At 40.9% G+C, this 17,142-nt stretch overlaps 1 protein-coding gene across 1 annotated transcript in view; it reads right to left on the minus strand.

The window, feature by feature from the left end:
- Positions 1 to 367: 367 nt before the first annotated feature.
- The window catches only part of mrc1a (mannose receptor, C type 1a), a 134,725-nt gene continuing 117,950 nt past the window's right edge, over positions 368 to 17,142 (minus strand). Inside the window, exons 28-30 of the mRNA XM_048610831.1 lie at positions 11,565 to 11,732; positions 10,276 to 10,311; positions 368 to 1,646 (exon numbers count right to left, since the gene is read on the minus strand). Of these exons, the coding sequence (XP_048466788.1) occupies positions 1,405 to 1,646; positions 10,276 to 10,311; positions 11,565 to 11,732 (446 nt within the window). The 3' untranslated portion in view covers positions 368 to 1,404. The remainder of the gene's footprint in view (positions 1,647 to 10,275; positions 10,312 to 11,564; positions 11,733 to 17,142) is intronic.

Here is a 17,142-nt window from a genome sequence, read left to right on the forward strand (position 1 = left end):
GATATAAGGAAATGCTTCTTTACACAAAGGGTGATAGATGCTTGGAACTCTCCTCCAAAAATGGCAGCAGATGCAGAATCAGTTGTTAGTTTTAAATCTGAGATAGATAATTTTTTGTTTAGCAAATGTATTAAGGGGAATGGCCCAAAGGCAGATACATGGAGCTAGGCCACAAAACAGACATGATCTAATGGAATGGTGAAGGAGGCTTGAGGGGATGAATGGTTTACTCCTGCTCCTATATTAAATCCAATTGTATCCTCATAATGAATACTGTAAAAAATCAGTTTGAGGTATATGTTCAAAAACAGGTTGTATGATTTCTAAAACAAACCCACACAAATATGAAAGACATTTCACATATTGCTAGTGTTTACAGGTAACAATTTTTTATTAAGTGCCTTACTTGTTACTATGTTTTTTAAAACAGTCTGGATACAATTAATTTCATGTTCATATTTAGTTCACAGAATGGTAAAATGATGAGTGGTATTTCCAAATACATATGAGTTTGTCTTTATGGTGTCAAAAAAAATCTGTGAAACAGCTCACTTTAAAAAATAACATCTCTGCTATGTTCAGGAACATCATCATGACACTTCTAATATCAGAACATTTTCCTTTTTCTGGATTCTGTTGTTTATAAATGTTACATTCAGGGTTTTAATAGTTTTCCATACAACTTCCCATAATGCACATGCTTGCTATAAACATATAGATGGGAAATAATATACAAACTATCTGGAAGTTCACTACCCTGCACATTTTAAATAAACCTATTAAACTGGTCACCTGTGACATGTCATTTTTTATTACTGAACAAAAATTGATTGAAGAATTCAATTTGTTGACTTTTTAAAAAATTCACAAGATATTATTTAGTTTCATCAGGGCTTTTTTTTTAAACTATCTAGGTGTCAGTGGACTTGAATAATCTCTTTATGTGGTGTCACATGTTTTTGTTTATGTTTTTATGAACATGTTGTTTGCATGTTTTCTTCATTGGTCCTGTAACCAGACAATTGTAATTAGCAGCTGAGCAATAGGCCAAGCAGCCAAAGAACATCAATATCTGTGCTTTAATTTTATGATGGCTTAAGAGGTCACCTTTTTCATATTTACACAAGAAACTGAGTATAATCACTGCAACGATAAAAATACAAAGGTATTAAACACATTTATTCTATAACCTTATACCAGTGTGATAATCCATTAATGAAAATAAAAGTAATCAATATATATATATTTCTAAACAGGTGGTGATACAGCAGAATAATTAAAGTTCAGTGCAAAGTACTGCAGCAAAAGCAAGCTTTAGACAAATACTGATTTCACTAAAGCTGTTTTCCAGTCTAACTGCATACAATTTATAGACTTATTTCAACAAGTCAAACACTTTGCAAATTACATTAAACCTTGTTCATTTTGTTCTATGTTTGGCACAAGAGATTTCATATCACAGGGTGCAATTGTACTCTCTCGATTGAAATAAAGAGAGTTATCGAAATTGATATCCGTTTCTGTCATCTTTCTCCTGTGCTTTTGAATGAAATAGCCCGCAAGAACCACGCCAATGGCAAGGGCAATAACCAGCACCACCACAATCCCCGTCATGTTGTGCGATAAGGTCTCTTTTGACTGTATGACTAAGGAAGGAAAAGCAAAAAACACAATGAATTCCCAAAGTATTGTCATACAGATAGCACTTCATAGAAATTGGCCATTGCCCCGGTCCTGTCTGTGCAGACATATATTGAAATAGAAAGTGCTGAAAGTACTGTGCAGTTCAGCCAGCATCTGCAGAAAGAAAAACAAAGTTTACATTTCATGTTGGTGACCATTTGTCAGAATTAACTTTATTAACATTAAGTCAAAATACTAACTTTGTTTCACTCTCGACAGCTCATCCTTGGCCTGTTCAGTATTTCCTACTTTTATTTTAGAGATCCATAATATGCACTATTTTGCTTTTGTATGTCTGTACAGCTGCTAGCTACCTCGTCTGAGATCATTTTCCTACCCTTTAATGAGACTAAAGAATAATAGGAGTTGAGCACCATAAGGCATTCAAGACTGCTCTGCCATTCAATAAGATCAAGGCTGAACTATAACATCAACTCCACTTTCCTGTCTCTATCTCACTACACTTTATTTCTGTTAGAAACAAAAAGTATTTAATCTCAGATTTTAATGTATTGAACAACTGAATACCCATAGTTGTCTGAACTAGAAAATTCCAAAGATTCACAATCATCTTAAAGAAGAACTTTCTCATCTCAAAGTCTTACCCTGGGCTTATAATTGTTCTACACTCAACAATCTAAAAAAAAATCTACTTCTCAGCATCTTCCCTGAAATGCTTTCTAAGAATCTCATACATCACAATTTGATCACCTCTCATTCTTTTAAATTCCAATGAACGTAGACCTAATCTACTCAATCAATGCTATTGGATCATTCTCAAGAATCAGTCTAAGGAACCTACATCTCACCCACTCAAAGGCAAGTGTATCCTTCCTTATGTAAGGATACTAAACCAGAAGCAATAGTCCAGATGCCATTTTGCCAATCCCTAAGCAATTTCAGCCACAGCCAGGGGAGAAATCTTGGTCCCCTGTGCTTCTCCTGTAATCGAGCCCATTATTTCTCCAAACCCTTTCAGCATTGCAGTTTCTGTTGAGGCCTTCAGGATGTCATAGAATCATCAGCATAAAATCCCTACAGTGTGGAAACAGGCCCTTTGGCCCACCAAGTCCACAGAGCATTCCACCCAGACCCATCCCCCTATAACCCACCTAATCTGCACATCCCTGAACACTACGAGCAATTTAGCATGGCCAATCCATGGGCTATGGGAGGAAACTGGAGAACCTGGAGGAAACCCACGCAGACACAGGGACAATGTGCAAACTCCGCACAGACAGTCATCCGAAAGTGGAATCGAACCCAGGTCCCTGGTGCTGTGAGGCAGCAGTGCTAACCACTGAGCCACCGTGCCACCAAGATGTGCTTCAGGCCCTTTAAAATATAAGAGTGCAGCACAGAAGGAGATCATTCGGTCCATTGAGTCTGTGGCAGTTCTTTCAACAAGAAGTCCTATCACCTTCCTCTCACCCTCCAGTTGTTCATCCCCTTTCTTCTCCCCATAATTTATCCAATGACCTTTTAAATTCTAATGTAAATCTGTGACTATCTGATATGCTCACTAACATAACCATCTGCAGCAAATACAGGAGAGAACCAGCCTGTGATTGGAGGAGCATGACAGTGACAGAGTCTCAGATTTGGGAGGCAGTTCCATACACATCATTTACAGGGCCAACCATCTGATTGATAGGAGGGGATGCTGCCGGGGTCAAGGGTCTCCTGGAGACATGGGCCTGAAGGATTAGCGTGGTCTGCACCCACCTCTCTTGGGCCCCGATTGTAGCAACTCTTATACACCCTGGAATAATATTAAATATACCGTCTGTATCCTGTATTTGCTAAACGTCCTGTGATATATGAACAAAGATATCCAAATCCTTTTGAATACTGACATTTCATCATTTAAAAGTATTTTACTTTACCATTCTTCCCAGAAATGTGAGTAATTTCATATTTCCAATATTATACTCCAACTGGACCATCTTAATTAATCACTTCACTGATCTCCATTCTGCAGCCTCTTTTTATGTCCTCATGACAACTTAAATTTAAACTTAGTTTTGTATTGCCAGTAAACTTAAATACATTACACTTGGTCTCCTTATTTGCAGCAATGTTACTGGATGAATGATCTAGAGGCTTTCAAATGCTACAACGTAGCTGGGGTAATTTAACTCTATTGAAGAATAGATGTTTGGCACATAAATTCATCGAAGATAGCTGTGAAGTAATCCATTTTGACCAGAACTAGTTGGAAATGAACATTATTTTAGTGAAAAGCTGGGCACAGTTGGAGATCAAAGCGATTTAAAAGTCAAGATACACAAAGTACAAAAATTACGCAGTCAGTTACATAGGAAAAAACTCAAAGAAGGAGTGAACCTTTAGAACACGAGGCCTAAAATAAATGGCGTGAAAATATTGCAACAGCTGTACAAACTGTTTGTTGGACCACATCTGGAGTCCTATGTACAATGTACTGTTCTAGGCACCACACCGGAGGACATTTAGCAAGTCTTTTGGAGGGTTTGCAGCACAAATTCACTAGAACATTGACAGGACTTTAAGCATTGAATTACATAAATGAAGTTTGCATTCACTGCAGTCTAAAAGGTTAACAGATGATGAGATTCAGGTTTTTAGAATTTTGAAAAGAATTGACAGGGTAGATCGAGAGAAGTCTTTTCCATTAATGAGGTCATTGAGAACAAGGCAACATAGCCTTAAGATCAGAGCCAGGCATTATGTAACAAAGCTACTTCATTGTGCAAAGAGGCCCTTTGGTCCATCGAGACTGCATAGTCAAAAACTTGTCTACATCTACAACAGTACCTCTTTCTAGCATTTGGCCCCCAGCCTTAAATGTTATGACATTTCAAGTGCTCATCAAAGTACTTTTTAAAGATTTTGATGTTTCCCATCACAACTACCCTTCCAGGCAATTCATTCTAGATTCCCACCAGATTCTGGATGAAAAACCTTTTCCCTCAAATCTTCCTGTCTTTTAGCTTAAAGTTATGCTCCCTTGTTTTGACACTTCAATTAAAGGGAACAGCTGCTTTCTATCCACATTGCCCAGGCCTCTCATAATCTGATACACCTCAATCAAGTCCCCTCTCAGCCTTCTCTGCTCTAAATACATCAACTTGAGCCTATTCAGTCTCTCTTCATAGTGAAAATGCTCCATCCCAGGCAACATCCTGGTGAATTTCCTCTGTACCCCTCCAGTGCAATCACATCCTTCCAATAGTGCGGTGACTAGAACTGCACACAGTATGCTCCACTCTAACCTCCCTGTTCATAAAATCTGTGCCATGACTTATAAAGGCAAGTGTCCCACATGCTGTCTTAACTATCCTATTAACATGTCCTGCTGTCTTCAGGGATTTATGGACAAACACACCAAGATCACGTTTTTCCTCTGAGCTTCCTGTTGTCCTACTATTCATTTCAAAGAAAGAACAAAGAACAAAGAAAATTACAGCACACGAACAGGCCCTACGGCCCTCCAAGCCTGCGCCGTTCCAGATCCTCTATCTAAGCCTGTCGCCTATTTCCTAAGGATCTGTATACTTCTGCTCCCTGCCCATTCATGTATCTGTCCAGATACATCTTAAATGACGCTATTGTGCCCACCTCTACCACCTCCGCTGGCAATGCGTTCCAGGCACCCACCATCCTCTGCATAAAGAACTTTCCACACATATCTCCCTTAAACTTTTCCCCTCTCACCTTGAAATCATGACCCCTGGTAATTGAGTCCCCCACTCTGGGAAAAAGCTTCTTGCTATCCACCTTGTCTATACATCTTATGATTTTGTAGACCTCAATCAGGTCCCCCCTCAACCTCCTCTTTCTAATGTAAATAATCCTAATCTACTCTACCTCTCTTCATAGCTAGAACCCAACATCCTGGTGAACCTCATCTGCACCCTCTCCAAAGCATCCACATCCTTTTGTTAATGTGGTGACCAGAACTGTATGCAGTATTCCAAATATGGTCAAACCAAAGTCCTATACAATTGCAACATGACCTGCCAACTCTTGTACTCAATACCCCGTCCAATGAATGAAAGCATGCCGTATGCCTTCTTGACCACTCTATCGACCTGCATTGCCACCTTCAGGGTACAATGGACCTGAACACCCAGATCTCTCCGTGCATCAATTTTCCCCAGGGTTTTTCCATTTACCGTATAGTTCGCTCTTGAATTGGATCTTCCAAAATGCATCACCTCGCATTTGCCTCGATTGAACTCCATCTGCCATTTCTCCGCCCAACTCTCCAATCTATCTATATTCTGCTGCATGGTCCGACAGTCCCCTTCACTCTCTGCTACTCCACCAATCTTAGTGTCCTCTGCAAACTTGCTAATCAGACCATCTATACCTTCCTCCAGATCATTTATGTATATCACAAACAACAGTGGTCCCAACACGGATCCCTGTGGAACACCACTGGTCACAGTTCTCCATTTTGAGAAACTCCCTTCCACTACAACTCTCTGTCTCCTGTTGCCCAGCCAGTTCTCTATCCATCTAGCTAGTACACCCTGGACCCCATGTGACTTCACTTTCTCCATCAGCCTACCATGGGGAACCTTATCAAATGCCTTACTGAAGTCCATGCATATGACATCTACAGCCCTTCCCTCATCTATCAACTTTGTCACTTCCTCAAAGAATTCTATCAAGTTGGTAAGACATGACCTTCCCTGCACAAAACCATGCTGCCTATCGCTAATAAGCCCATTTTCTTCCAAATGTAAATAGATCCTATCCCTCAGTATCTTCTCCAGCAGCTTCCCCACCACTGACGTCAAGCTCACCGGCCTATAATTACCTGGATTATCCTTGCTACCTTTCTTAAACAAGGGGTCAACATTAGCAATTCTCCAGCAATTCATACTTGCTTGTCTTGTTACTTCTTCCCAAGTGCATCACCTCATACTTATCAAGGCTAAATTCTGTCTATTGATGATCTGCTTATCTGACCAATCTATCTATATCCTCTCATAATCTGATACACCTCAATCAAGTCCCCTCTTAGCCTTCTCTGCTCTAAATACATCAACTTGAGCCTATTCAGTCTCTCTTCATAGTGAAAATGCTCCATCCCATCTTCCTCATGTGAACCACTCAGCCAATCTTCATGACACTACAAAATTGCTTAGCACCCAGTCACATAAATAGCCTTCTACCACTACTCTCTGTCTCCTGTCACTCGGACAATTTTGGATCCAACTTGTCAAAGTACCCTGGATCCATTGTACTATTAACACATGTAGCAGTCTCCCATGTGGGAACTTGTCAGAGAATTTGCTAAAATCCATATAAACTATATCAACTGCATTAGCCTCATCTACACACCTGGTCATCTCCTTGAAAAAAATCAATCAAATTTGTTCAGCATAGCCTCCCTCTGATAAAGCCATTGCTGACTATCCCCCATCAAACCTTCCCTCTCTAAGTGGAGATTAATTCTGTCCTTCACAGCTTTTTCCAATAGCTTCCTTACCACTTATGTGAGACTCTCTGGTCTGTAATTGAAACATTTCTGCAAATATCAGGGAATGTGAGCTCAGCTAGTCTTAAATCTGGGATTGACATATTTTTACGAATTAAGGATATGGAGCCAAGTCAGGTGGATGGTGTTAAAGTCATGATCAGCTCTGAGCTTACTGAAAGGTAAAAAAGCTTGAGGAGCTGAAAGGCCTACTCCTGTTCCTTAACTTTTGTCAAAGATTTCAGTGCCAGCTATTCTCTTAATTTAAACCTGATTTTTGGGATCCTGCAACCTTAAACTTGAATTTATATTCTGTTTTCTTTCAACATACATACCTGACAAAGATCTCCCATTTGTGGGCATGTGATGTCCTGGTGGTATTACCGCTGAACAATTAATCCAAAAACACAGACAGTGTTTTGGGGATGTGGATTTGAATCCTGCCATGGCAGATGATGGAATTTGAATTCAATAAAATATCTGAAATTAAGAACCTAACGATGACCATGAATCCATTGTCAATTGTCAGAAAAACCCATCTGGTTCACTAATGTCCCTTAGGGAAGGAAACTGTCAATCAAACATTTGAACTTAGTCTCCAATGTGATAATAAATTGTGGAAACAATCATACATGCCATCCTTACCTGGTCTGGCCTACATGTGACTCCAGACCCACAGCAATGTGGTTGGCTCTCAATTGCCCTCTGGACAAATAGGAATAGGCAGTGAATGCTGCCTGGCCAGTGATGCCCTCATCCCATGAATGAAGAAGGAAAAGAAAAATTACAGCCTGGTATGCCTCCAACCCTACCCCAGTTCAAATTCCCATGTTACCTGTTCTATTTTGCACAATATTCCACTTACTGTCTCTTTTCCAGTCACAGGGAGAGGGTGTAAACTCCATGAAGACAGTCACCTAAGGCTGAAATCGATCCTGGGTCCTCAGCATTGTGAGGTAGCAGTGCTAACCACTGAGCTACTGCACCATCCTACTTCACTTCCTACCCCACTTTATCATCATTGATTATATCAAACCACTTGAGGAAAAGAATAAAACCAGATAAACTATATTGCATCAACCTTGACATTGAGAACATCAAAGGCCCATCATGACCAGTCAATATTGCAAAGTCCTCCTCACGTACATTCCTGCAAAAAAAAATCAGTCTGTTGTATCTGAGTGAAAACATCAATACTTGCAGTTTTCATGGCTATTTCTTGATTTATTAATGTATGATGGTTTCCACAATTTATTATCACATTGGAAACTGAGTTCAAATGTTTGATTGACAGTTCCAAGAGTTTATTACAGAGATAGGTGCCTTTATTGTAGGACTACAAATATAATTTTTAATAAGGAATTAGATGTCTGAAGGGATTTAAATGGCTTTAGTCTATAATTGTTGTTTTATCTGTAATTAAGTCCATAATATATTCTTAGAAGTTTATTTCATCACATCATGGCTCCTGAGGGCTATCCATGATGTTTGCTGGGTAAGTTAGCATGGAGAGTGTAAGGGAAAAGGGTTCTAAGTTAGGGGACATGGATTGCTATTATTTTAGGCATAACAGCTATAAGGAACCATTGGTCGCCACCTAGGCCATGGTGGCCATCAAGAAGGTGGTAGAAGGGCATTAGTTGACATGGAGGGTAAGAGGAAGCATGGGAGAGTATGAGGAACCATGAGAGAAGGGGTTATTGATGCATGGATTGACATGGACGGTAAGAGGCTCCAAGGGGAATGATTTAAGGGGCATAAGTTGTCACGAATCACCAGGGAGAGCAGGTGGGTGCTGGGGTGATATGAGCGATGAGGGCTAAATGGCTTGACTAATTTTATTACAGAGACAAAGTCCCAAAGAACCAAGCCAAGCATTTGAAACAGCTCTTGTTGGTCTTCAGCTCCTCCTGTGGCTGCATACACACTGTTTCCAGGATTGGAAAGCCCACATGTACCCATCCAGAATCACATACAAACATATGAAATAGGAACAGAATGGGCTCTTCAATCCCTCAAGTCTGCTCTATCACTCAATAAGGTCATGGCTGACTTGTTTACATTTCAAATTCCACAATCCCCCAATAACCTTTGATTCCTTTGCCTAACAAAAACCTGCCTCTATCCATGTTAACATATTTACTTATCTCACCTCCAGCAGAGCTTCCAAAGTTGCCCAATCCTCTGAAAGGAAAGAATTCCCACATCTCTGTCCCAAAGGGGTCACTCCTAATTTTAAACAGTGCCCCCTGGTTCTGGACTCACCCACAAGAGGAAACAGTGGAAACAAGTCCAGCCTGTCCAACTCATCCTCATAAGATAACCCACTCATTACCATAACCTCCTATTTATGATACCATTTGTTGAATCTTCATTGTATCCATTTCCTTGAGATTAATATCGTTCTTACAGTATGTATGCAGAACCATACCTTTTATTTCAGATCTCAAATATTCCTCCTAATTAAAACATAAACAATCACGTAGTCTCCCAGCAATTTAATTCATCATTCAACTAATTTATTACTGTTCATCATATTGATTTACTTAATTTCTGCTTTTCATTTTTTGATGTTAACAATTTCTAAATTTTTGCCCCTTTTGTTTGTGATTTTAGCCCTTCTTTGTCCACTTGGCACCTTTGCAACTGAGACTGTGCGAATAAGCTCCATTCCCAGGCCTGCATCAATGGCTGAGGGATGCCAAGTCAAACATATAACTTTCCACTCATCATATTGTGAGATATCTATGGTGTTCAAAGCAGTTGAGATTAGGATCTAAGCTGTGCAATACGCTGCATATGATCCTGCTCTGTGGCACAAGTGTATGAGCAATATTTAGTACCACTTTGTCCCCTCGAGAATTCACAAAATCCCACTGGAGACCTAGGAAGAAAACCAACATCTTGGTCAAAACTAAAAGCTAGCATTTACTAAAAAGCTATTTACTGCATTATATTGAGCTATGTTGGTAGTATTAGTCAAATCATACATAATAATCATGAATAAGCTCATTGCTTGTCCAGAGGAGAATGCTGTGGAGCATCAATTAGATTTGCAGAGTAAATCAAATTTATAAATAATTGACAACAATAATATATTATTCACTACAAATAGTTCTTACCTTCCAGCTGTGAAGGTGCCTCAGTTAGTTCAATAACTGCAAAAAAAAAATATTTATTAACCTTCAGAGAATCTTGCAACACGGAAACTTTTCTCTAGGAATCACTGTACCATTTAAGAGATAACACATTGTGGAGCTGGAGGAACACAGCAGGCCAGGCAGTATCAAAGGAGCAGGAAAGCTGACGTTTCGGGTCGGGACCCTTCTTCAGAAATGGGGGCGGGGTAGAGGACTCTGAAATAAATAGAGAGAGGAGGGGTGGGGCTGGGGAAGCTAGGTGGGGTAGTGATAGTGAGTGCAGGTTGGCAACGGTGGGGATTCGTCAGTGAGGTGGGAGATAGATGGGAGAAAAGACGGACAGGTCAAGGAGGCGGGGATGAGAGGTAGGTGGGATGGCGATAGGTGAGTGCAGGTAGGCAATGGTGGAGGTTGGTCAGTGAGATGGGAGGAGCGGAAGGGACCGCTCTCTCTGCAACTCCCTTGTCCGCTCCACATTCCCCATTAGGCCCACCACCCCCGGCACCTTTCCCTGCAACTGCAGGAGGTGCTACACCTGCCCCTACACCTCCCCCCTCACCTCCATCCCAAGACCCAAAAAACCTTCCACATCAAACAGATGTTCACCTGCACATCCGCTAATGTGGCCTATTGCATCCGCTGCTCCCGATGTGGCCTCCTCTACATCAGTGAGACCAAGCAGAGGCTCGGAGACCACTTTGTGAAGCATCTGCACTTGGTTTGCGACAAACAACAACAGCTTCCAGTCGTGAACTACTTCAACTTTGCCTCCCACTCCCTGGGCGACATGTCCATCCTGGGCCTCATCCAGTGTCACAATGATGCCACCTATAAACTGGAGGAGCAGCACATCATATTCTGCCTTGGGAGCCTACAGCCCAATGGTCTTAACGTGGACTTTACTAGTTTCAAAATCTCCCCACCTCCGGCCTCAGCCCATGACCAACCCTCCCTCTCATCCCCGTCTCCTTGACCTGTCCATCTTCTCTCCCAACTATCTGCTCCTCCCACCTCACTGACCAACCACCACCATTGCCTACCTGAACTCACTATCGCCACCTCACCTACCTTTCCCAGCCCCACTCCTCCTCTCTATTTATTTCAGAGCTCCCTTTCCCCTCCCCCATTTCTGAAGAAGGGTCCCGACCCGAAACATCAGCTTTCCTGCTCCTCTGTTGTTGGCTGGCCTGCTGTGTTCCTCCAGCTCCACATTGTGTTATCTCTGACTCCAGCATCGGCAGTTCTTACTATCACTGTACCAATTAACTTACTTTTCGGCATTTTGCAAATGAAATATTTATTCCCTGAACACGGAATGTTGTTCCAGTAACTTGAATCCGAGAACATTTCAACACAGTTTTCATTTTTATGATCTGAAGGTTCTCCTTTATTCCAGTTCACAAAATCCACAACATTATTGTCTATCCATAACCACTCTCCTGAAATGAGAAACCAAATGGCTAACGTGAGTAGAAAGCCTGCAATCTTCTCATGTCATTCAGATGCCATTTTAATTTCAGCAACAATAACTTGCATCTGTATAAAACCTTTAACATAGAAAAATATGCATAGCCACCATTCAAGAGGATTTCCAACGTATATTAATGCAGTGTACGTAAAGAACGTTAAGACAAGCTCTCGAAGAGATTGGCCTTCAGGAATATCTTAAAGAGGAAGGAGAGTGTTTTAAATGGGAGGTTTAATAAAAACACATGATGCAGAGGGGCATTTTAATTTCAGATAAAATGGAGGAATGAAGCAGGCTGAGTGATCTGTTCTGAATCCAGCTGACAATAATCCTGGGTGGATTGGGTATTAAAGATTAAAATGAAACCCAGCTTGCTTTACTGGAAAGGTGTGCCTTTAAAACGTGACCCAGGCAGCTATGCTGATGGCAGATAGATTGTTGGCCCTCAAGTCCAAGGGAGCTACGATGAATGTCACAATTTATAAACAATTAAAACGTAACCTATCTAGTTATTTTCAAGACAGATTAAGTTTGGGGTCCAGACAATAACGATTAGCATTTTTACCTGAATACAAGGCCCAAGTTATTCATGTTTCCAAGGAGATAGACTTTGAAAGAGAAAGAATCTATTGGAAGCCATTACAGGATGGTATTACAGATTTTTCTAAAAAAAAAATGACCCAACTTCACAGGCATTCTCAGTCTGCAAAAATCTGAGGGAACGCGGAAGAGAAAGCAAAGAGATAGAGACAAGTATTTATTGTTCACCAAACAAAATATGAGGAGGGGCTCATGCTCTGGTTGAAGGGATGAAGACTGTGGAGGTTCAAATAGGTCAGAAGATTTTCCTTGCCTGTGCTACAGGAATGTATCTGCAGTGAAACGTACATCGTGAAAGTCAGTTTTGGGACTAGACATTATCCAACTAGAAAAGGATAAAGGAGTTAAGAATTGCATTGGACTAGCTCCCAGCGAATAAGGTGCATACTTGCGGGACAGAGTAAAGTTTAAACTATGGATGGACTATTTTTTAAGTCATTTTACATGTTAAATTAAGGATCCTTTTTTGTAGTTTAGAATTTGTGACCTACAAAAGTAGTGTGTAGTCACTGTTGCTTTTAGTACAGAAGCATAGGGAGGGAATTCTAGAGCCTTAAGTTCAGTATGAATCAGTACAAAATGGGCAGCTGAATTCATATCACCTGTTTTACATTCTCTGTCGTAGTTCAATGTTCCAGCTATTGGACTAAGTTGAAATGGGTACACAGAATTCACTTTATACACAATAATATTCCACAAACAGTTATGATATAAATGATTTGTGTTATGACCCCAGCTGACAGGTCAGATCCCAGACTGAAATCTGGCTTGAGAGATATTATTTTATTTAATGAGGTAGTCATTCACTGAAGCACAACCACACAATGCTATCAATTCAATTTCAGCAATAAAACAGACGTTTATTAAGCAGAATAAATGAAAACAAAATATTTACAAATAACACACAGTAAAATATAATCACAACAGCATTCTATTACAGTACTTAAACACTAGGGAAAATTCCTTCTCTATCCCACATAGGATTTGACTTGGCTATGGATTCAATTCCTGATTATGAGAATCTGCTATTGTTTTTCTTGATTTTATTTTCCCTGTGCCAAAACTTTCTCAGTTCATATAATCCCTTAAGAGTTTTAACAAAATATTTCTGACGTTGAACTTTTAAAGTGAACTCCTTATGCTAGGACAAGCTTTCTTAACAGTCCTAAATGATAGGGGCAGTATCAAGATGCCCATCGATGAATGAACCAATTGATGCTCTTAAGTCGACAAGTAATAGGTTTTAAACCATGGCAGGAGAGGCCCATACCAAAATATCGAAAAATGAGTGAAACCAGATGGACCACCTGGTATCAACCAAATGGCAATGGTAAACTCAGCTCTGTCAATCCTATAAAGTCCTCCTCACTAATATCTGGGGGTTAGTACCAAAATTGGGAAAGTTGGCTGACAGGCCAGTCAAGCAATAACTTGACAGAGTCACACACATGGAATTTTACCTTACAATAGCCCAGACACCAACAACACAATCCCTGGGTCCAGACTATCAGTGGGACAGCACAGTGGCATAGAATTGGAAGGGAGTTGTCAAAATTTACTCCTTACCTCATGAGGCCTCATGTCATCAGGCATAGACAAGCAGAGCTTCTGCTAATTACTAAGAACCACCACCATGTGACAACTCAACAGCTAATAAATCAATGCTCCTTGACATTGTATACCATGTGGAGGATGCACAGTGTGTGGCACAGGCTCAGAATGTACTCTGGGTGGGGGACTTCATTGTCCATCAGCAAGAGTGACTGGGCAGTGCCAGTGACTCCTGTCCAAGCTGGCTGAGTCCTGAAGGGCATAACTGCTAAAGTGGATCTGCAGCAAGTGATGAGAAAACCAACAAGTAAGAAAACAAGCAGTTAACCTCATCCTCATCAATTTGTCTGTCGTAGACAGATAGGATTTACACTGGTTCAATGAAAAGTGCAGAAGGGCATGCCAGGTGCAGTACTGGACAAATCTAAAAATGGCATGTCAAACTGGAGAACCTCCAACACAGGATGACTTGTGTGGCAAATAGTGTAAGCAGCAAATGATAGACAAGGCTATGTGATTCCACAGCTAATGGGTCAGATCTAAGTTCTATACAACTTCCATATTTAATGTTGTTAATATTGTTATGCAATTAAGCAACTTACCACAGCAGGTGGCTCTATCAATATCCCCATTCTCTTAGATAGGGGAGCTCAGTACATCAATGCAAAACATTAGCCTGAAGGATTTACAACCATTTTCAGCCCGAAGGGCTCAGTGAATGATCCGCTTCAGCCTCCTCCTCTGGAGATACTCAGCAAAATAGAAGCCAGTCTTCAGCCCGTTTGAGTCACTGCACATAATATCAAGATACAGCTGCAGGCACTGGATATTGTGAGCATAGGAACCTGATGCTATTCCATCATAGTACTGAAGACATGTGCTCCAGAAATTGCTGCACCCATCATGCAGTCTTCTTAGATGGAACCATTCAGCTCCTAACTTCATTGCAGCTTTGACTTGTAACATTAAGCAAAAATCCCCAATATTAAAACATATGGACAAAACCCTGGATTTTGGACAGAGTCCTGGACTTTCGAAACTTTTAAAAACAAAAATGAAAACTGGAATGAGTCTGCAAGAAATACACAATCAGCAGGCCTGGGAAAGGAGATCGCTGTCTGGCACTATTGTTCAGCCTGGAATCCCAAGTTACACTTCCTGTCTAAAAGAACAGTTGACCAAATCTTAACAGACCCTGGCCTGAGACAGCTCTTATACCATGGGCTACACAGTGCAGACTGTATGGGGCTTGCAGAGATACTGGACATTCAACCTCAATCAAAACCCATTCACACATACTCTAACTGTCGGAAACCCAATTAACTTCAGAAGAGAACATCAAGAGCTTAAAGAAAACAACAGATTTTAGGAGTGATAAGAAGACACGCAGTCAGTATAACTGCCAGCCCTGATCTCACCTGAGGCGAGAGCCTTTTTCAACAACAAGCTTCTGCACAAGCAACTTCTCTACAGGCTTCCACCCCCAACAAGCAGTTTTGGAACCAAGAATCATAGAGGCCGAACCGAGACCAGAGAAGCCAAACCAAGGGTCTCATCAGAACAAAAATCATCTGAGAGGGGGAAGCCAAACATTATCTAAAAATTAGCTTCCAGACATGGCTTGTTCTGAACCAAGAGAAACATCACCAAGAACCACAACAACTGACCATGACTGCAGAACTAAAGACTGACAACCCTGAGAAATAACCGACCTCAACCGACACCACAAGTCCTTAGATACAACCTGAGGTGAAAACCGTGCCCATAAAACCAGCAGAAAGCAAAAGTATGTTCTTGATGGATCCACTACGCACCTTACCACATCAATGGACTCAACCCAAACTGAACAACCTACATAGTCCAAAGTCTTCATCCAGTCTCTGGATACGGCAAGAGGGAACAGCGAGGTGCCTTCCTAAACCGTGTTTTCTCAGTGGTGAGCATAAACTCCCAAGACCCCAAAATTCCGACCTAGCTAGCAAGGAGGGGAAGGCAGGTGGTGGCAATGCATTGAGATCCCATGAGTAGGAATTCTGATCAAAGACTCTGAAATTAAAGACTGTTGTTTTCTGTATGTGTCAGTAGGATAGTGTTCAAATAGTGTTAATCTAGTTGATAGTGTATTTAAAGTATTACAGTTCTCCTGTATAATTGGTTGTGTTAATTTCCTTGATTTATTACATTGCCTATTTTCTTGTGTTATAATTACATTTTGTATTTTAAATAAATGCAGAGATTCTTTCGCCTGGAAATATCTGTCTCCTGCATCTTCATTTCACATTTCCTAAATAAGTCCAGTATCTAGATCCAGGGGTCTGGGAGTGATTCAAACCACTTCAAGATCAGAAAATAGCTGATTGCAAACATGGAACGTCTACAACAAAACTGAGTCAACTGAAAGCAGTGAAAAGTCCTCTGCCTTGGCACAAAGGGAAATATTGGAGGTCAATTATCTCAGCTCCAGAACATCTCTGCAGGAGTTCTTTAGGGTAGTGTCCTCAGCCCAACCATCGACAATTACTTCATCAAGAACTTTCCCTCCACCGTACAATGGGATGTGGGGATGTTTGCTGATGATTGCACAATGTTCAGCATCATTCATGACTCCTTGGACACTGGAGCAGTTCATGTCCAACTGCAACATATCCTTGCTTGAGTTGACATGTGGCAAGCAATGTCCAAGTCATACAAGTGTCATCCTTTCACAATTTCCACCAAGAGAGAATCTACCCATCACTCTTTGACATTCAATTGCAATATCTTCACTGAATAAACAACTATCACCATGCTGGGGGATTACCATTGACCAGAACCTGAACTGGTCCACCCATATAAATACCCTGACTACAAGAGCAGATCAGAGGCTAGGAATCCATCAGCAAGTAACTCAGAGTCGTAGAATCATACAGCAAAGAAGAAGCCTTTCAGCCCATTGAATCTGCACAGTCCTATTCACACTAATCCTACTTTACTGTAGTTATGATATTTCCAAAGATCATCCAAGTACTTTTTGAAAGTACTTAGGTTTCCCAGCTCTACTATCCTCCCAGGCAGATTCCCACCATCCTCTGGTGACTTTTTTTTCTCAAAGCCCCTCTAAACCTCCTGTGCCTCGTTATTGACCTTTCAACTAAGGGGAACAATTGCTTTCTATCCACCCTGTCCATGCCCTTCATTATCTTGGACACTCTATCAGGCGCCCTTCCCACAGTCTTCTCTGCTTTAAAGAA

The sequence above is a fragment of the Rhincodon typus genome, chromosome 2 (assembly GCF_021869965.1).
Source record: "Rhincodon typus isolate 14 chromosome 2, sRhiTyp1.1, whole genome shotgun sequence".
NCBI lineage: Eukaryota > Metazoa > Chordata > Chondrichthyes > Orectolobiformes > Rhincodontidae > Rhincodon > Rhincodon typus.